Source organism: Cavia porcellus, unplaced genomic scaffold, assembly GCF_034190915.1.
Source record: "Cavia porcellus strain 051 isolate PalLab524CR breed Dunkin Hartley unplaced genomic scaffold, mCavPor4.1 scaffold_20, whole genome shotgun sequence".
In the NCBI taxonomy this organism is placed as follows: domain Eukaryota; kingdom Metazoa; phylum Chordata; class Mammalia; order Rodentia; family Caviidae; genus Cavia; species Cavia porcellus.
Window position 1 is genome coordinate 34,016,052 of NW_026947503.1, and position 22,202 is coordinate 34,038,253.

General features: G+C 38.8%; 1 protein-coding gene across 4 annotated transcripts in view; it reads left to right on the top strand.

Annotated features, from left to right (window-relative positions):
- The window catches only part of Dym (dymeclin), a 415,428-nt gene that overhangs the window by 27,886 nt on the left and 365,340 nt on the right, over positions 1-22,202 (top strand). For 2 of the 4 annotated variants that reach the window (XM_023566826.2, XM_003474053.5), the window contains exon 2: positions 9,161-9,353. In XM_023566826.2, coding sequence (XP_023422594.2) covers positions 9,214-9,353 — 140 coding nt within the window. In that variant the 5' untranslated portion in view covers positions 9,161-9,213. Of the gene's footprint in view, positions 1-738; positions 762-7,828; positions 8,033-9,160; positions 9,354-22,202 lie in introns of those variants that run through there. The other 2 variants (XM_063231704.1, XM_063231705.1) reach the window with 2 other exon arrangements.

Genomic DNA, 22,202 nt, shown 5'->3' on the forward strand with positions numbered 1-22,202 from the left:
GCTTTTATGCAGTTCAGGCCAGTTCATTTTTTAATAGGTCTGAAAAAAGAATTTAGGGAAATTAGTTGAAGTGAAAGAGCATTTGAAGGCACTAAGTAACTATAATGTGAGCTCCTAATGTGACACTGTGATAAGGTGATTTAATATGTAAAAATAAATAGGGATGTGAGAGAATCTGTTAGTTTGATTTGTTGGCAAAGTACTGGGATATATAGATTAGATTTTTTGGTTAAAATTTTAATTGATTTAAAATAACTTTTATTTTGAAATAATTTTAGGCTTTTTTTTCTTCTGTATTTTTGAAACAAGGTCTCGCTATAGCAGTTCAGGCTGGCCTTGAGCTCACTTTGTAGCCCAGGCTGGTCTCGAACTTGCAAGGATTCCCTTGCCTCAGCCTCCTGAGTGCTGGGATTATAAGCATGCATCACCATGCCCAGCATAATTATAGACTTTTAAAAAACTACAAAAATAATGCAGAGTGCCGCATGGTATTTTATCTAGCTTCCCTTGATGTTAATGTAATTGCTATAAAGGGAAGAGAAAAAAAACCAGAAAGGAAGAAAAAAAGGCAACAAAGCTTTTTTTTTTTTTCTTTCCTTTTTCTCTGTACCAGGGATCGAACTCACGACCGCCTGCTTTGCAAGGCAGGTGCTTATGCCACTGAGCTAAATCCCCAGCCCCGGCAACAAAGCTTTTGTAAATGACACGAAGAGATGTTAAAGAGAGGGAGTGAGGAAACAATCAAGATATACTGTGTACAGGTACAAATTCCCTGTGATGAATGTGATCATTATGTATACCTAAACTACCAATAAACTTAATTAATAAAACAGTATAACCATTATATTGTCAAAACCAGGAAATCTGATATTGGCGCAGTGGTCCCAGATATTTCTCTAGATTTTGATGCACTGACTTTTTAACTTGTGTATGTATATAGTTCTGTGAAATTTTATCACTTGTAGATTCATGTAACCCACACATAACAGAAAATTTCCATTCCTGTAAGTGGTCTTTAGTTTTCACTATAGTTTTTGTTATTCCTTGGGTTTTGTTTGGTAAGTCCCTTTTCTAATAAGTTTCCAACAGAAAAGTAGAATAGTAACCACCTGTTTCTCCATCCACATTTTTCCAGTTGTTAATAATTTTGCTTTATCTCTATTATTTCTTTTTGAACTATGTGCAAGTAAGTTGCAAATAGGATGACTTTTCACTCCTAACTGCTTGAACAAGGATCTCCTGGACATCACATAATTTTCTTAGTGAATCACAGCCGTACCATTATTCCTGTAAGTGCCAAGTATCTCCTGCTACTCAGTCTTTATTACATTTTCTTAATGATCTGAAGGTTGTTGTATATGGTTTCTACCTGCTCATTCTTTGTCCAACTCTGGATTTAATTAAAGTTCAGACAGTCACAGTTGGTGGTTATACTCATTTAGTTTTCTTTAATTAGAACAACTCCTTTCTGTAAATACGTATATTTTCCATGATACTGACTTTTCCCCCCCAGGTTTTTTTTTTTTTTTTTTTTTTTTGGTCCTGGAGATAGAACTCATGACTTTGTGCTTGCTAAGCAAGGGCTTGTGCTGCTGAGCTAAACCCCTGGCTTTTTTTTTCTGTTTTCAAGGCTTTTTGTTTTTGTTTTCCCCTTTATTTTTATTTTTTTATTTTTATTTTTTCTGTCTGTTTGAGACAAGGTCTCGCTGTGCAGTTCAGGCTGGCCTTGAGCTCACTTTGTAGCCCAGGCTTGGTCTCCAACTCGCAACGATCCTCCTGCCTCAGCCTCCGGAGTGCTGGGGTTATAGGCGTGAGCCAACACGCCCAGCGAAAAATATTTTTGAAGAGTCCAATTTTGCATTTTATTATGTTCATGGGGTCATGTAAGTTGTTTCTCTGTCCCATTGATTTTGAGTACTCAAAGTACTTTATTCTTTTAAATTTGTTAAAGTGTGTTTTATGGCCTAGAATGTGACTCTAACTTTGTGAACATTCTGTGGACTTGAGAAGAATGTGTATTCTGCTATAGCTGAATGATAGATATCAGTTTCATACATTTGATTAATGATACTGTTGATTGCAACTAATCTGACTCATTGAGGATCTGACCATTTTGATAGGGGTTGTTGCAGTCTCCAGTTATCATAATGGATTCATTTATCTCTCCTTGCAGTTGCATCAGTTTTTGGACACTGTTTTTAGGTGTGTGCACATTAAAGATTGTTATGCCTTCTTGGAGAGTTGACCCTTTTATTATTGTGCAGTACTATATTCTGTTTCTCCTTGATAATATTCCTTGCTGTGAAGTCTGCATTTTTTTTTTTTTTTTGGCAGAGCCGGGGATGAAGCCCAGGTTCTCATGCATGCCCAACAAGCTTTCTACCGTTAAGTTACATTCCCATTCTTTCAGTTAGTGTTGTTAGCATCTTTCTTTATTATTTTATCATTAATCTGTGTGTGTCATTATATTTAAGGTAGATTTCTTGTAGACAGCATGTAGTTGGATCTTGTTTTTTTTTTAAACACTCCAGTAATCAATCAATCTCTCTCTCTCTTTCTCTCTCTCTCTGGTACTGGTTGATTGAACTCATGACCTTGCACTTGCCAGGCAGACGCTGTGCTGTTGAGCTATATCCCCAGCCCCTCCAATAATCTCTTTTAATTAATACTTTTAGACCATTGATGTTTAAGGTGATTATTGGTATAGTTAGATTAATATTGTTATATTTGTACTGTTTTTTATTCATAACTTTTGCTCTTTTGCCTTGTATTCTTTTTCTGCCTTTTATGATTTTAAGCATTTTATGATTCCTTTTTCTCTTTAGCATATCAATTATAACTCTATTTTTGCTTATTGTACTGGTTGCCCTTGAGTTTTTTAGTATATATGTGTTTACAAGGAATCCGAGTCTACTTTCAAATAATACTGTATTGCTTTATAGTAGGCTGTGTACTTTATAATAGCAAAACATTGTAGTCCTAATTCCTTCTGCCTCATATCATTTTTCACTTATGCTTAGTCCATGGTCACTGAATGAGTTTTTGCCTTTAAGAAGCAAGTTTTTAAAGAAAAAGTGCTTATGACAATGCCTTTGCTCAGTTACAGAGCATCAGTGGCTCATTCTTTTTATCCCATTATGCGAATGTCTTCATTTGCTTATTCATTCACTTGGGACTTTCAAAGGATGTTTGATTTGTTTTCAGTTTCACTATCACAAATAAAGCAGTCATGAACACTTGTATGCTTTCATTTTGTTAACTTTTCATTTTTCTAGAATTATAGGCCAGGAGGACAATTATGAGATGAATGGTATATATATATATATATATATATATATATATATATATATGTCTAACTTTATAAGAAACTGCTGAATCATTTTCCATAATTGCTGTATCATTTTAAGTTCCCATCAGCCATCTATGAAAGATCCAATTTCTTTACATCCTCAGCAGAATTTAGTGCTGTTGGTAGTTTTTAAATATTTTAGTAGATATATAATGACATGTTACTGTATTTTAATTTTCAGTTCCCTGATGTCTAATGATTATGGAATCTCTTTTCATGTGTTTATGTTCTGTTTACATATCTTTGGTGCTTTGTTAAAATCATTTGTACATTTTCTAACTGGAATGTTTTTCTTACTGTTGAGCTGAGAGAGTTCTTGATATATTCTAAGATCTTTAAAGATAAGTGATTTCAGATATTTTCTTTTAGTTTGTGGCTTGTCTTAAAGTCTTTCATAAAAAGCCAAGTAATATAAAATCTAATAATATATCAACTTTTTTTTAATGGATTATGCTTTTGCATTCTAAGAATGCTCTAACCCTAGGCCCTAGAGACTTTTTCCTGGATTTTCTTCTGAAAGTTTTATAATTTTATATTTTACATTTAGGTCTGTGGTGTTTTTGGAGTTAAATTTTTATACAGTATAAGATATGAGGGTTATGTCAGCGTGCTGTCCCTTACCCCATTATTGGCCACATATTCTAGTCCCATTTGGTTAAATACCATTTTTTGTTCATCTTCTGTTGAATTGTGTTTGCATCATTGACAAAAATCAGTTGGCTGATTTCCAGGGTTAATTTCTGAATTTTTCTGTTTGGTATATCTGTCACTACTGAGGGGTTGAATTTAATTCCTCTTTTCTGACTAATCACTGACTGATTTGTTTGTAAACTCGTACAGTGTAGGAATTTTAAATTTATATTTTCAGAGATAGCGACTTCAGTTTATATATATGACATTAAACTGTCAGACATAGACTTTTTCTTTTAAAATGAAAAAAAAGATACAGAATTCAAAACAAAATAATAGATTAACAATGGTTAATGTATTGTGTATTAGCTTCAAAGAAGTTGCTCAGGTTACCAGATATAGGCATGAAAAAAGGATCAAACAATGAAAGCATAAGCCATTCTTTTTGATGAACTAACAGATTAGTAGTACAATTATCTATCTTGTGTATATATTGAATATGTCATATACTATATATATGTATATATATATAATCTTTTCTTTCTTTTCTCTTTTCCCCATCCCAGTTGTTCTTTCCTTTTGAGCAGTTTCTTCTCCTTTCACTTTCACAATACATATTGTACATTTCGGATCTTATTTACTCTTTCAGGTTTTTACACTAGGGAGACAATATGATGTTTATCCTTGAGAGTCTGATTTATTTCACTTATGAGTATGGTTTCAAGTTACATCCATTTACCTATAAAAGCCTTTAGTTTATTCTTCTTTATAATTGAGTAGTATTCCACTTTGTAAAAATATCACACTATTTTTACCCATTCTGTGATTGATCTGCATTTGGGTTGTTGCCAAGATTTAAGCTGTTACAAACTGTGCTGCTATAAATATGGATGCACATATGTTGCTATAGTATGATGTTTCGAGTTGTTCTGGGAAGATATCCAGAAGGGGAATAGTTGGATTGAATGGGACCTCCAATCCTAGTTTTTTGAGGAATCTCCACACTGATTTCCATAGTGGTTGCATGAATCTACACCCTTACCAGAGAAGGATTGCTTTTTCCCCACCAGCATTTATTATTGTTGATTCCTTGCTGATAGCTATTCTTTCTGGAATCTCATTCCATCCGATTTCTGGGATGAAATAGATTCTCAGTGTTGTTTTACTTTGCATTTCTTGAATGACTAGTAATATTGAACATTTTTTCACATATTTATTTGCTCTTTGTGTTTCTTCATCTGAGAAGGATGTATTCATCTCAGATGCCCATTTTTGGATTGGGTCTAAATTTGAGAGGGGCATGGTTTTTTTTCAGTGGTTTATATGTTGTTGATAGAAGTCCTTTGAGAGACAGTTGGCTAAAATTTTTTCTCACTCTGGGTTGTCTTTTTACTCCGTTGATTTTTTTTTGATATGTACAAACTTTTTAATAAAATGAGATCCCAGTTGTTTATTCTTTGAAACTGCACTTTCTATGCAGTTTGGGTTTTGTTCATGAGCTCTCCGCCTACCACTGTATCTTCAAGATTTCCACTTTGTCTTCCAATAGATGTAGGATTTCTGTTTTACTATTTAGATCTTCGATCCATTTTGACTTTCTAGTTTTAGTCTTTGGCATATGGAAAGCCAGTTTTCCAGCACCATTTATTAAAGAGTGAACATGTTTGGCCCCTTTGTCAAACATAAGGTAGCTGAATGTGTTAGTAGTTGGATTTGCATGTTCTAATTTGTTCTGTTAATCCTCCAATACCATGCTGATTTTATCACAGTAGCTTTATAATAGAATTTCAAATCAGGAATTATGATGCTTCTTGCATTGCCTTTGTTGCCCAGGATTGCCTTTGCTATTTTAGGTCTCTTCTGTTTCCAAGTGAATTTTAAGAAAGACATAGATTTTCTTAAGTGTACTAGTTATCTGCCTCAATAAAGACTAGTTCTCATTTTTGTTATTTGTTTCCTTATAATGGTAATATTGTGTATTTCATATATGTTAAAAATTTAAATCACAATAGGAAGTGTGATGTTGGAGAAGGTTAAAAGTTCTTTTGAGAAAAGGTCTTGCTATACAGTTCAGACTGGCCTTGAACTTGCATAGGTCCTCCTGTTTCAGACTCCTAAGTTCTAGGATTACAGATGTGACTGGCAGATGGACATGGTTTTTTGTTTTTCCCCTTATGAAATCAAATAATATAATAGACTTAAAAAAATACTCTTCCTCATTGAGAATCTTTTCCTCCCACAGGGAATCTCAAATTTATTACCTATTGTTCTCATTATTTACCTTTTTTATTTATTAATGAGTTTTTTAAAAATTTAGAAATTTTAGATGTTTTCTAGTGGCTCCCTATCTGTTGTGGAAGATGAAAATGTGACACATTTAAGGCACTCTTTTTCTATAATCTTCTCAATTCAGTTACCTCTGAATTTTTGGTTATATTTTTGTTTACTATGTGTGTGGTAATGCTTAGATACATGCAAATATTGATTATTATTGAACTGAGTCTGATTACATGACCTTTCTTGAGCAATTTTTGATTTTTCCAAAGTACATAGTCTTTCTTTTTTCTGGTAGTGGTGGTACTGCAGAATGAACCCATGTCCTTTGCACAGAACTATATTCTCTGCCTCTTTATATATTTATTATTTTTAAAAATCAAAATAAATACTTTATTGTTTTAATATTTTTTTGGAGTGGAGTACCGGGGATTGAGCTCAAGACTTCATGCCTGCCAGGCAGGTGCTTGTGCCACTGAACTAAAAATCCCCAGTCCTATTGTTTTAAGTTTTAAAGAAATCAGCCTTTCTGTGACATTACAAACATTCATAAGCCTTTGAGATATTCTTTCAGAAAAGAGTATTAACATCCATCTCAATCACTGTATTTTTTGTTTTGAGACAGTGTCTCTTTCTGTAAGTTACTTAGTTGTCCAGGCCAGGCTAGAACTCTCGGCTTTCTTGCCTCACCCCCTCAGTGTGCAGGGATTAATTACAGGCCTGTACCACTATGCCCAGTTAAAGTATATAATCTTTAAAAAATTGTGTTTTCTTAAAAACCAATTCCAGATTTTCTTACAGTATTGTAATACTCCACATAAAGCATTCAGACAGATCAACCTATCAGTTCTGTTTTTCCTTCTGCAGATCCTGGAGCCATTCAGCTGCTACACTGCTCTTGACCTGTGGCTTTGCTTCATCACTGCTCTGTGTTGAGTCCATGTTTCCTGAATTTTGTCTTCTTTTTTCTTGCTTTATTCTTTTATATGGAAAGAGTACATCTTCCAGTAACTTACAGAACATGGGATGCCTGGAAGCTGTTTCGAATCTTGGCAAGGCAGAAAATGCCTTCATTCTTCCTGCGTACTTACTTGGTAGATTGGCTAAGTCATTTTCTCTTAATATTTTAATGCTATTGCTCACTTGTCATTTGGCTTCCAGTATTGCTGCTAAAAGTTGAGAAACCAATTGTTTCCTTTTAAAAATTAACACACAAAACAGTTGGGAACAGGGTGACCTAACGAAAACCCACGTAACTACTGTCCATTTCAGCAAATGTAACGTTTGCTATTTGTGCTTCATTTCTTTCCTTTTTCCACTTTATCTCTGCCTGTGTCTTGCTGCAGTGCTGGAGGTCACACCCAGAGCTTTGCACATGGTAGTCAAGCCACTTTTTCCTTTAAGTATTTATTTATATCGCTGCCTCTCTCTCTGGCCTTTCTGATATGACTAGAATTTGCTCTTGTTTTCTCCATGTGTCTTACTACTTATGCCAGGTATTAATATATCCATAAAATTGTTTGCATGTTTTAAATTTTTTCCTTCTCTTCCCTTCCTGTCCCTTTCTTTTTCTAGTTGGGGTCCCTGTCCCCATGACTAGGGAGGCTGGAAGCAGTGGGGAGCCAGGGCAGCGTTCCTCACTCACCTTCTACAGCGCAGCTGCGCATGTGTGCTGGGGGAAGCCTGTGTCCTAAGATAAAACTCGGTTCACTTATGAAGAGAGAACATGGCAATTCTGACCCTGGCTTTAGGGCTTTCGTGAAAGGAGGAGGGACATAAGTAAGTTAGTCACTAATAAAAATTTTCGTTTGACCTGAGCTTTCTTTCATCATTGAGCCCACATTGTTTTCTTTCCTGGTGAAGTTAGTGTAATTGTTATGCATCTTATCTCCATTTTATTGTTCAGTGAGAGACAAACTGAAATATAACATGATCTATTAAGTGGGAGTTGAGAAACACAGTGTAACTAAGTCAAGTAGTAGGAAATAAATTTGTTTCTGTCTTTTCTGCTCCACTGTTTTCCTTCTCCAGAGGTGATGGCTGGAGTAGCAGTCTCTTTAGATTCCTTCAAACCTAGTACAAGTTATTTAAACTATACTCCTTGTAGTCTTTCAAAACTACACATAAGTAGTAAGTTAGGTAAAATATACCTTGTGTATGTAAGCACATATGCAGGTTCCTTATTCTATTTAATGACTGATGAGTAACTATAGAATATATTTTATCAGTTTTCTATTGATGAACATTTTTTTCCTTAATGGTCAAAATCACTCACTCATTCCTTCAACATAGTATTTAGGGAATGTTTGTTACATGTTAGTCTAGATATTGGGGCTAGAAAGCTAAATTAAGATTACCCCTATATCAAAGATAAGATTCAAGGTTCAGGAAAAGATATGTGTCAGTAAATACCGTGAGTGTTCTAGAAGAGACTGAGAGTGACATTACATGCGATTCCTTTGGAAATGAAGTGTGTAATTCAGGACAGACCTATCCCCTCTCCTCCCAAATGGACGTAGTTTATAGCAACTTTTCTGCACATTCGCTGTCCTGTGTCTGTATTTCTCTGGCATCATCATCTCCATTGTAAGTAAGCCCTATTTTCAGACCTTTTTGTTAGTAAGCTATCATTACTATGAATTTGCTGTGAGATTTTCTTGGGCAGAGGTCTGCTCCTCCTAAGATCTGTGATTCAAGTATAAGTTTGGAGACTTGTGTTTTTGTAGCTAGAAAAATTTTGGCTCCATTTCCCCCTTTATAACTTTGTATCTGATATCTAATATAAACAAAAGGAGGTATGATTTGTTTTATAAAGTTTATAGTTTTTAAATAAATAGGCCAAAGGTGGTAAAAGAATGGTGACTATTTGGAAGAAGTTTGAATTTTTTTCCTTTTTTTTTTTTATAGGTTGCCCTGTGGAAATGCAGGAGTAAAGACAAGTTGTCCTACCACATTAGAAGATGGGGTCAAATAGCAGCAGGATCAGTGATCTTCCTAAAAATGAGTATTTACAAAAGCTGTCGGGCACAGAATCTGTCTCTGAGAATGACCCATTCTGGAATCAGCTTCTGTCATTTTCTTTCCCTGCACCAACTAGCAGGTAAGAGATTCCCTGAAGATAAAAGGTCCTATGAACTTGTGTGATATGTTGTTTTTGAAAACATATTTTTAGTGATAATAGTCTATTTGTGTCTGTCATGCATCAGTAGAAAATTGGAAAGATATGAAAGAGGGAGTTAAACTTCTTGTCTCTGCTATTCACCATCTCCCTTCTTCAGAGGTGATTGCTTGTATGAGTTTCTTTGGAATCCATCAGACTTTGTACAAGGTTGTTTAAGAGCTGTGCCTTATGTAGCCTTTCAAAATCTTTTAAATATAAGTAACTAAAATGTGTCTGGTATATGTAAGCACATGTGCAAGCTGCCTTAGTCTTTTTAATGGTTGAGGAATAACTATAGAATATGATAGAACTGTGGGGGACCGGCGGTGACTGAAAAGATAAGAAGTATGAAATATAAATGACCTTTATTTTGAGAATGTGGGGAGAGACACCCCCGATTCCCTGAGGGGCGGCATCTCCCCCTGGGGTCAGCGATCTTTCCATGGAACACGTGGAGTGGAGGCATATAAATAGCCTAGGTTTGGGGTGGCACCTAAGGGGCATTAGTGATGCACAGGTAGCCCATTGGTCTTTGTTTGGCGCCATAGGTAAATTCCCAGGGGCGGGGAAGATGGTAAATTCCTACGGGTGGGGGAGATAGGAGCTCCTTGGTTCTGCCTCTAAGGCTTCACCAGCTACAGTGTCCTGTCTGGGCCCAAACTCTTTCATATCCTGTCTTACGATTATTATTATGAAAAGGGGCGAAGATTTCTCTCTTTAATTACTTCCTGCTGGCAGAGGGCGCAGTACTGGTGTCTAGGGGAGTTGATGAGATGACAGTTGATGCCCAGGTACAAGCTGGTGCCAGATGTTTTAGCTAGGACAACTTCACTGGTAAATGCACGTATGTTAGACTGGAAAAACAAAGAGACAAGATGTTATGAGGAGGCATGGCACTGTCATATTTAAGGACCCAGGTGAGGTAAAAGGAAAGGTGCCTTGATTAGACATGTCATTATATCAGGACCACATTGAGGTAGGATCATTGTCCCGGTAAGGTAGAATTCTGAAAAATAAGTATGAGGTTAGGAGGAGTGAAGTTATGAGAGGTGATTACTCCCCCCATCTGAAAGGGTAAAGGTTAAGACGGTAGGTAGGTAAGGCTTGTCTCTGGTATGCATGATGTTGGAGTCTTTAGGAAATATTGTTTTTTTTTTTTTTTTTTGTCTTTTTCATTTTTATCGGTACCGGGGATCGAACTTACGACCGCCTGCTTGCAAGGCAGGTGCTTATGCCGCTGAGCTAAACCCCCAGCCCCTAGGAAATATTGTTGAGAGTCCTGCTGTAAAAGGAATAAGAAATTAGAAACCAAATTGGATAACAAAACATGACAGCCTAAGAATTGTGGCTTTGGGGCCTTCGTAAGGCAGAGATGAGTAGGCAACAGGACAGTTAGATCAAGGGCCTGAGTGATGTGAAACCAGAATGGCAATCTAGCAATGAAATAGGCCCTGTTTATAAATGGCACAGATTGACCCTCAATGTCTTCTAGAGATTGAGGACTTAATATAGTGGCCTGAAAACTCAGGAAGAACTCTACATATGGCCTCTATGTCCACAGGTATAGAGAATGTCTTACCTGAGACTTTTAGTAGGACTTGGACTCTGAGACAGACACCTTAAAGTAGGCTACTGTTGACCCTGAGCCCCGTTAGTCTTCAGCAGCACATTTAAGCAGATCTGTCAGTGATGAATCTGGCAGTGTTGGCATTTCCTGTGAGGGCTAGAAGTTAGGATGGCTTACCCACTTTCTGGTGGCTAGGACAGTCCAGTAGCCCTGGGGTAAGGTCTCAAAGAATGCCAGGATGGGGCACTCTGTTGCCCAATGTCTTCTGCTGCGTTTGAGGCATGGTCCATGGGGGGGGGGGGCCCAGGCAGCTCCACCTTGTGTTGGTTTACCTGTCTCAGAACGCCAAGTGTCACAAGTGTTATTGTTATCTCTGTTGTTGAAAATATGAAAAGCCATATTAAGGTCTCTATGAGGTTTGAAGGTCAAGTTTTGCCTTTTTGTTTGGGATTTGGTCTATAGTAGAAGGTATCTGTAAAATTAAGTAAGTATGCAGGAGTTAAATATAATCAACAGGGTATTTGTAATTTTAGTAATGACTTCCCATAAGGAGGACAGGTCCAGAGAATTTCAGGAACTGACATGTTATTTATGTCATATATATAAGTATCTCTCTGTTATTAAAATGTCTAATGCCATCTAATTTTTAGAGGATGGCCTGTTTCATTAATTTTTTACTTTTTTATTTAGGAGAGAAATCAGCTATAGTGTTATTTAATATCAATTGAATATAGTTAATTATGGCTTGGTGGAGGGCTGAGCCAGGGCAGGCAGATAGGCTGGGAAAAGGTTTAAGTTTGGCTTCTGCTGCACTGTCGGTTTTGTTGTTTTGCATTATCATATAACCCTTGTTTTGGAAAAGGGCTAGTGGTTCTCAGCAAAAGGAATTTATAATTATTTTTAATTTTAGTTGTTAAACATCTAGACTGTATATCTCTAAGCGTATATCTGGATCTAAAAGAAAACATTTGTCATGGCTGGAACACAAAAAAGGCAGCAGAAACAATCTGAACTTTATATCTGAAAACGTGAATACAGCATCAGGTCAGCAATATAATGAGTTGTCTGCTGCACCTGTCTGCACTGGCAGACAGAGCCACGCTTGAGCTTGGGGGTGGGGACTAGTCTGCGCGTGCACAGAGCATGCCCAGTGGTGCAAGCAGAGTGAAGGCAGGGCAAGCGTTGGGATGTAGCACGCAGGGCGGGCTGGGACTGCCCCCGGAAATGCACAGGGCAGTGGTGGCAGCGGCGGCACACGGGGGCGGAGCTGGGAGGCAGAGTTGGGACGCCGTGTGAAGCTGGGGCTGCTCCCGGAGGTGCAGCCGGTAGCCGACCAGTATGGAGCTGAGCCGCCATGTGGAGGAACTGTTCACAAGACGTGCAGATTAGGGCGCTTGAACTGCTTACGGGGCGTGCGGATTAGGGCGCGGCATTAAAGCCAAACCCTGCATGGACTTGGAGCGGGGCATGAGATCTGAGATACCGCACGGAGTTGGGGCGTGGTGTGAAAGCCTAAAGCAGTAGTATCTCCCAACACTGATTTCTCATGGGCTGGAGTGCGCTTGAGAGGTTAAAGCAGCCTCTCAACACTGTTTGGGCATATCTCTCAACACTGTTTGGGCTCATTTTTCCCATCTCAGCGGGGAGGTGGGGGAGGGGAAGCAGGGAGGAAAGGAGACGCTGAGAAAGCTCCGAAAGGCTGCAAAGAAAGACACTATTATCTCTTTCAGTATGGGGAGGGGGAGGGATCCTGGGGGAGCAGGAAAGGACACACATTCCCAAAACAAAGGCTTAAAGATAGAGAGTCTTGTAAACTTGTCATCAGTGTGGTAAGCCATAGATAGGTATGGTTTTTTAGGGGGGACCAGGAAGTGGTCCCCAAGATAAAATCTGGTGTGGGGTCTAGCACATGGAGTTATAGCCAGATGAGGCAATGGACCGTGGTCTACTAACTTTAAAGTTGTCACTTTTTACTCTAGACCGATCGGTTATTATATGATTCCAAAACTCATAGTAATTGGCCGTCACCAATATATGAGTGGATTTCTCATGGGTTTAAGTAACAACTCTGCCCGTGAGAACTTAAAAAGCTCTGAAGGACGTGAGAGTCTTTCAGTGTCGACATAGGCTGGCCCAGGAAGACTCTGCCTTGGGCTATCCGAACCCAAAGGATATGAGAGTCTCCTAGTATAGACACAGATTGGCCCAGAAAGACCCTGCCTTGGGCTATCTAAGGACATGAGAGTATCACAGGAACCCACGGAAAGGGGGAGAAAACCCGCCTGGGCCTGGCCAAGTGGCAGTCTCTGTGGGGTTGCTCACCTGTGGTAAATTGGATCAGTGTTGTTTGCAAACCGGCAGTGACAAGTTTACAGCTCCCAAGTGTAGAAGTGAGGAATTAATGCAGGATGCAGTCTGGTGCTGGTCCCCTGAACGGCAGGGGACTCAAACTGGGTAAGCCCCAGGAGTCTCTCATCTGCCATTCCCGGTCAGGGAACCATATGATAGAACTGTGGGGGACCAGCAGTGGCTGAAAAGATAAGAAGTATGAAATATAAATGACCTTTATTTTGAGAATGCGGGGAGAGACACTCCCGATCCCCTGGGGCGCGGCATCTCCCCCTGGGGTCGGCAATCTCTCCGTGGAACACGTGGAGTAGAGGCATATAAAATAGCCTAGGTTTGGGGTGGCACCTAAGGGGCATTAGTGATGCACAGGGAGCCCATTGGTCTTTGTTTGGTGCCAGAGGTAGATTCCTAGGAGCCAGGAAAATGGAGTTACAGGTAAATTCCTAGGGGTGGGGAGATAGGAGCTCCTTGGTCCCACCTCTAAGGCTTTACCAGCTGCAGTGTCCTGTCTGGGCCAAAACTCTTTCAGAATATACTTAATCGATTTTTATTAGTGGACATTTAGACTGTTCCAGTCTTTTGTTGTGGTAGATAAGGCTGTATACATTGTTTATCATGCATAGAATGCTAGTATTTCTGTCTTAGTTACTTTTTACTCCTCGCTGAGACAAAATACCTGAAGCCCAAGTTGCAAAAGGAAAGGTTTATTTCTTACAGTTTTTGGAGGTTTCAGTTCTCACTCAGTTGGCTCCAAGGCAGGCGGACATGGCTGTGCTGCAGTTTACGGTGGCTGCATACAGCAGGCAAGAACCGGCAAAAGAGAAAGACACACCTTCTTCCTGCCATTACATCACATCCAGGCTCCACCCCTATGTGGGTGGAGCACTGACACCATCAATCCAAGCACTAGACAATGAACCAGTCACAAATGCACAATGCAAACTCATGAGGCCTGGGGGACACAGACATAAACCATGACAATTTCTCATACTGGAATATGTCTCTAGTATAAATTCCTTAAAGTAAGACAGATATAGTGGTTTATACCTGTGATCCCAGTCAAGAGGTAGAGGCAGGAAGATTGCAAGTTTGAGGCCAGGCTGGGCAATTTAGTGAGATCCTATTAAAAAAAAAAAAGGCCCGGGATGTATCTCAGTGGTAGAATGTTTATGTATCTTTTGGTTCCATCCCCCTAGTACAGAAAAAAATAAAAATCAAAACCCCTTGAAGTAGAGTTGCTGGGTCAAAGTATATATGGATCTATAATTTTAGTAGGTATGTCAAATTGCTCTGTAGATATTTTTGTTGTAATCCCCTCCCAAAAAACAAGGCCCAAGTGAGATGAAAAAAAGAATGGGGCAAAACGGCGTCGCTTTAAGAAGAAGCGCTTTTATTGTAGCTGGCCCAGCGACACAGTGCAGATGGAATTTGCAAAGCTGTGCAACTGAGTTAGAATTTTGACTGATTTTTATAGTTCATTTATGATTAGCTCATTGATCATTAAGTACATAGCAATGAGAAACAGAAATAAGATGGGCCTTTGTTCCCTTTTGCTTGAGGTCAGAGGCATTTGACAGTGGGGCGGTTAGCCAATTCATAGCCCTTGGTCTGCCAATTCCAGGAACATTTGTCTTTCATAAAGGGAACAATGGTTGACATAGCATCTTTTGTCTCTTACAAGGGGAACAAAAGTTGACACAGCAAACAGGTTACTAAGGTGGGCGGGGCACAACACATTACAGAATAGCATGATGACGCGGTCAGTTAACTTAGAACAAATTTATAGTAATGTGGTCAGTGCTCCAGGTACATGGTTACTAGGGTACTAAGCATAGAGCATAATAATTTTATTCTCCTACAAGCTGTGTATAAGAAGGTTTACTTCCCCACATCTTTGTTAATGTATTTTTTTTTTTAAAAAGATAGAGTCATACTTTGTAGTTTAGGCCTTGAACTCACAATGATCCTCTTGCCTCAGCCTCCAGAGTGCTAAGATTACAGGCACACACCACCATGCCTGTCCTTAATACACTTTTTGACCTTCTTTTATTTTTTTTAAACAAGATCTTCCAAGTAGATCAGACTGGGTTTTAATTCATTATGTAGCCAAGGCTGGCCTTGAACTCATGGAAATCTATCTGCCTCACTTTTCCAAGTACTAGGAGATTATAGGCATGCACTACAATGCTCAGCAACTATTGACACTTTTTTTTTTCCTTGTACTGGGGATTGAACTGATGACCTTTCACTTGCCAGGCAGGTATTTGTGCCACTGAGCTAAACCCCTGGCCCACTATTGCCATTTTGATAAGTGGAAGACAATATGTCATTTTAACTCTTTATTATAAAAGTCAACTGAAATATTGTAATACAGAGTGGCTACAAGTTTCCATATGTTCAATAGCTAGGTTTAAAACAAAATTTATATTTTAACAGACTTATACACATGCAGTAAAAATCTCATTTCTTCCCATATTGACCTATAAGTTCAAGACAGTTGTTAAAATTCTAATAGCATTGTTTTGGGAGGTTGGGGGGATCTTGATAGATTATAAAATTTAAATAGAACAAAACAAAACACTGGGCTTGGTCTTTCCTCCGTGTGCCCAATGTGGGCAGAGAGAATCAGAAGACCCTCTTCTGCTTGCCGGGTGCTGCCACCAGAAGGCCCATTCTTCTGCACTCCCGGAGTGGTCCAAAGGAGACAGACAGATCCACCTCTGCCCGTTGTATGCCGCCAACAAGAGGCCACGTCCTATAGGCATCCAGTATGGGTAGAGAGAACCAGCAGATCCACCTTTACCTTCAGGGAGATTCTTCTTCCTGCAAGCAGCCAGCAGGAGCAGGGATACTCAGCCAGGTAAGCCCTGTGCATCCATAGGCCACCATTTGAGGCCCTTGGTTCCCTTAGCAGCCATCATCCACTAGCAGAATTAGACAAACACACGCCTGTGTGTCTGCCACCATCATGGGAGTCCCCGTGTAGACACATAGACTGAGAGAAGCAGCCCCACCTCCAGGCACCCCTGATCATCAACAAAGCCACAGTATAACTGCATAGCTCTGGAGAAGTGTGCTGTACACCCTGCTATCTCTTTATAAGTCTGGAATTAGAGGAACCCAGGTACCTGTCCCATCCCCCCCTATACTGCTTAGGGGCACACAATGTGGGAGGGAAGTGCCTGGGACCCCTCAACGAGCTTGCTGGGAGAAATTTAGTGGCATATCAAGATGAAGGAGCAAAAGGCAAATTGAGACCTCTAGCCCATACAAAATAAGTCTGGGAGATATGGTCATAGACGAAAACGGAAGTCACTTGAAACCTCTGAGAGGATAGCAACTGAGGTAAGGAAACAACTTCATGGGATTGTGAAAGCAGTCAAAGCAGAAATATTGTCTCCGGTAAAAGACGAAATCACAAACATACTGAAAGAATCGTTCAGTGGGTCTAAAGAAGACATAGTCAAAAAAAAGAGCATAGGAAGATGATGGAAACCTTCAATGAATGTAGAAAGGAATTACAATTCATGAAACATTCAAAGAGTGATGCAGGAAATTAAAAATTCAATCGAAAGTTGGCAAAACCACTTGAAAGGGACTGAAGATAGACTTTCAAACCTTGAAGACAGGATTGCAGCTAGTGATCATGAAAGGAAAGATCTCTTAAAAATAACACGGAATCAGGAAATAACTGAATGGCTGCAAGATGATGCAAAGAAGCATAATTTAAGAGTGCTAGGTATCAATGAAGAAGCAGGGTCAACACAGATAAAATTAAAAGGTTATTCACAGAAGTAATAGAAGAAAACATCTCAAACATGAGAAATGGCTCTAGCATGCAGATAAGTGAGGCATATAGGGCTCCCAACTAGCCATAACCAAAGTAAATCGACATCCAGACATATAATAATCAAGATCCCAGAAATTCAGCACAATAACAGCATATTAAAAGCTGTTAGAGAAAAGGACAGATCATCTATAAAAGAAAACAATCAGAATCACAACAGACTTGTCAACACAAACCATCCAGTCAAGAAGAGTTTGGAGTGAAGTGTTTCAAACCCTGAAAGAAAACAACTTCCAACCCAGATTGATCTGCTGAGCAAAACTATCTTTCAAAATTGATGGAAAAATAAGATATTTCCATGATAATGAACAACTGAAGGAATTCCTGACTACCAAACCAACCCTACAGAGAACGTTAAAGGATATTCTAGAGAGAGATAAAGCTGACCATGGTTCCAGGAACAGCAGCAGAGGAGGATCACCAAACAAGACAGGCAGTTGAATGAAGGGGAAAAGTGGAGAGCCAACAACAGGAGGATAGCAGGCCAGAGACAAAACCAATGTATGCCGGTTGTAACCTTTAATGTAGATGGCCTCAGGCCAGCAATAAAAAGAAACACAGGGAGAGTGGATCAAGAAACAAGATCCATCCATATACTGTATACAAGAAACACATCTAACTGGAAAGGCAATTCATAGACTGAAAATCAAAGGAGAGAAGAGGATTGCTCCATGTGACAGGAGACCAAAAAAAAAGCAAGAGTAATTTGCCCATCACTTGCAGAATGGATAAGAAAGATATGGTATTTTCATGCAGTAGAAAGCTACCCAGCTATAAACAGAGTAATCTCAAGGCTCCTGTAGGTAAATGGACACAACTGGAGATATGTTCATGGCTGAAACAATTTGAATTTATATGTGTGAACCCTAGCATAAGAAACAGAAGGTGTTAATGGGATCCAAAAGCAAATTAGTTAATTTAAGAACAAAGGAAAGGAAATACCTAGGAGGGAAAGGTGAAAACTACTGTAAATATCTTGTTTTCTTATCTTAAACTTTTACATTATTTACACAATTTTTGTTAGGTTTGGCTTTGTTCTGTCTTGTTTTGTTAGATTTTATGCTGTTAGATGATAGGGGCAGCTATTTTGAATATAATGGGATATATTATGGTAATCATGGTTTAGTATTATATTACTTTGAAGTCTTATAATTCATTTGTTTGATTGGTTTCATTCTGTTTTGTTTGATTTTATTATGTGTGATGGTATGAACAGCTATTTTGAAGAAAATGAGAAATTATGGCATCTATTGCTGATTTATTGTCATCTTGTTTTGAAGTCCTACCATGCTTTTGTTCTTCTCTTTCGAATGGTTCTATCCTGTTGTGTTTTTTTATTTTTATTATGTGTGATGGTATTAACAGATTTTTTTGAGGAAAATGAGAGATCATAGTAACCATTATTCATTTCCTGTTGTTTGGTTTTGAAATCCTGTAATGCTTTCATTCTTTTGAATGGTTTTCTAGTATTTTGTTATGCTTGATACTATTGTATGTGAATATTCTTAACTATGTTGAAGAAAAGAGACATTATGGTAGCTACTGTTGATGTCTGGTTGTCTTGTCAAGTGCTGTGTTGCTTGCATTGTTCTGTTCTGATTTGGTTTGTTCTGTTCTTTTATTTTCTTTAAAATAAAAATTAATAAAAAGAAAACCACTAGGCTTGGTGGCGCAGGCCTGTAGGCTGCTCTGATAGGCTGAGGCCGGAGAATTACAAGTTTTAAACCAGTGTGGGCAATTTAGTGATGTAGCAAAATCCTGTCTCAGAATTAAAAAATAGAGAAAGCCTGGGGATGTAGTGCACCTTAAAGGTCTTAGAATCAATCTCCAGTATTGCCAAAAAACCAAAACAAGCTTAGACTAGCTGAAGAGCTAAAGAATACGGTGTGTATATCTTGGAATGCCTTGTCTGACCCCCTGTGCACGCGTAAAACTACGTATTGTACTGAGCTCTGTGTGTAAGCAGTCTGACATCATGATAGTTCATCTGATAGCCAAGTAGGCTGCTGCTTGACTAACAGGAGGGCAGCATATACGCTGGAGAAAGGGACGTTTCAAAACCAAGTGAACAGGGCTGCATGGAAGGCACAGGATTTCTTGTGGTACTCAGAGTGGTATGCATTTTAAAGTTTAATGGATCGGCTGGGCATGGTGGTGGACATCTGTAATCCCAGTAGTTGGGAGAATGAGGCAGGAGGATCACCGCAAGTTGTAGACCCGCCTGGGCTACATAGTGAGTTCAAAGCCAGCCTGAACCACATAACAAGACCCTGTCTCGAAACAAAACAGATAGAACAGAACAAAACAATTTAATGGATTGCTTATTTCTGGAATTTACCATTTAATATTTTTAGACCATGATTGGTCATGGGTAACTAAAACTGTGGAAAGTAAAACTTTAGTAAGTGAAGACTATTATACCTGATTTACGTAGAGTTGGCACTTAATGGCTGTGGGGAAAAAAGTTGAACTTTTTGTTTCCTTTTTTTTTCTTTTGAGACAGAGTCTCACTTTGTAGTTCAGACTGGCCCAGCACTCACTACATACCTGAGGCTGGTCTCTAACTCACAGTGATCCACCTGCCTCAGCTTCCCAAGTGCTGATACTACAGACATGTGCCACCAGGCCCAGCAAAAATGGAATGTTTTAAAACATAGCAATAGGACTAATTAATTATCCGTTTTTGTCTTTTGTAATCTCCAAGTCTGACATATGTACATCATTGCTTTATTATATATTTTTTTAGTTTGTTTTGTTAATTATTCATTTTTCTCAAATATCTTTGGTTGTTCTCATGTGTTTCTTTCTAATGTCATTCCCTTTTCGTAATTTACCCAACTTTACAGAGAAAGGTGTAAAGGAGTCTTAGAAAGTGTAAAATGCTGGGAAGTGAATATACTGCACATTGTAGTTTAGCGGTAGTACTCTTTGTCAGTTCATTTGTAGGTTCGTATACTTTTGGTGGCACATACTTCGTCACTTCGTTTTCTGTTTGAGAAAGTGACACTTCATTTGTGAGAAGCTTTGCTATTTGTGATGATGATGATATATGATTTTGCGATTGAGTAGGCTTTGAAGTAGTAGGCCCTCCCTCATTGACAGATTCAGGAACTGGAATTGCCTTGCTTATAAATTATTCAGGGATAGGATGAATCTCTGTAGGAAATATTCTCAATTTAGGTATTTCTGAGATTGTTCATTCCTTGAATTCCTTGGATCCATAATGCTATCTTCAAATATAGCCTATATTTGTGGCCAAAAATTGATGTGTGCCAGTTTTTAGAAATACTAATAAGGCCTTTAGGACTAAGCAAATCCTTCTATACTATTAGTTATTTTTAGAATTAGAGTAATCAGATTTTGTTGTGATTCTAGTCATGGTTGCAAAATCTAACTAGTTTTTCACTAGTTTTTAATTCTTCACCTTGTTAATGCTAATCATGAAGCAAGGATCAGGAGCTAAGTATAATTCAAGAATAAAGTTTAACATTTTTTGTGATATTTAACTATTAAAAAGTACTTAACTATTCACATAACTGATTTTATATGTATTTCTAAATCACATATTGATAGCGAAAGTGCAAACTAATCTGTGCTTATTATTTTTTTTAGTTTGTAGATATCTGAATAGCTCACATGAAGATAGGTGCATGTGAACACACTCATAAATGTATGTCATGCTTATTGAGAACTGCAGGACCAATTGAACTTTCACTGTGTATGGATCCATTCATTTGTTTTTTAGGCTATAATGGTTAAGTAGACAAAAGGTACCACTTGCCCTCTAAGGGTTCATAATCTTATTTGTAAGCCAACAGTTGACCTTGGTGATATGTTATGGAATCGTATTGGGAAGCATGGACACCCCAGGAACATCTCACCCACATTGGAATGGAGCAGTTTAGGCCATAAACTTCCTAGAACACATAGGATTCATTTATTTCTTTCTTTTATGTTTTGAAAGGTTAATTAAGTACTATGGTTTGAATCTCAGAACATCCTAAAGCGTATTTGATGAAAGGTCTCCTGCACAGTGTTGTGGTCAGGGTTTGTAAGGGAGACAGTTTATAGAAGGGCACATAATTTATAGTATTATTTTATATTATAATAGTCACCCAAAGAGTCAAACACAAAAAGTGCAGGAAATCTGTCCACACATTAAAGACCCCAAAGTATCCAGCTAAGGGCGTGGATCCCATAGTAGTATCCTGTATTAGTCCAGCTGAAAACTTAGAGCCCATGACAGTGCCCCCTACAAGTCCAGCTGGAGGCCTAGGGTCCATGACAATGTCTTATGCAAGTCTGTTTCATGGATCTGGTCTGGCAAGGTCCCAATGGGTAGTGGAAGCTAGTAAGTCTGGGCCAGTGAGATGAAGAATCTGTGACAATAGCTGAAGGTTCTGCAGGGGAGCCAGGAAGTGGTGCTCAAAGTAAGAACCAGAGCTCCTTTGAGAAGTATCATAGCTGTCTTCAGCAACAACGAGGTCTCGGGCTCCTCCAATGTTAAGTATAGCCAAGTTCATATCAAGAAACCAGTGTGACAAGTTTCTTCTGCAGATTGAACAGCACATGTGTTTCCCTTTGGAGCCAGAAAGTGATGCTCAAAGTAAACCAGAGCTCCCCCAAAGTGAATTGCAGCCATTCTCAGCAACAACAAGCTCTTGAGCTCCTCCAATAATGGGAAAACCAAATTCATGTCAAGAAAGAAGCTCGACAAGCTCCTCCAGGAGAACAGTGGTAGCAGGAGAACCAACAACACTAACCTCTTCTTCTCTAGTTCTCCTTTTTATGTTGGCAACAGTCCTCAGGTGGGCCATCTGTACCCAAGCACCATACTGACTCAGTTCAGCTGGTTGTTACAACCAGCTGACCACCGGTGTCAATCTGCACACATTCCTGTCTTCAGCCACCTGAGTATTCCTTTCTGGAAGCAGCCAAAGTTGACCTTTGAGCTGAGACCTGAGCCAGAGAAAAGGGCTGGGAACAGGAGAAGGCTGGTCCAGGTAGGAGGAACAGCATTAGGAAG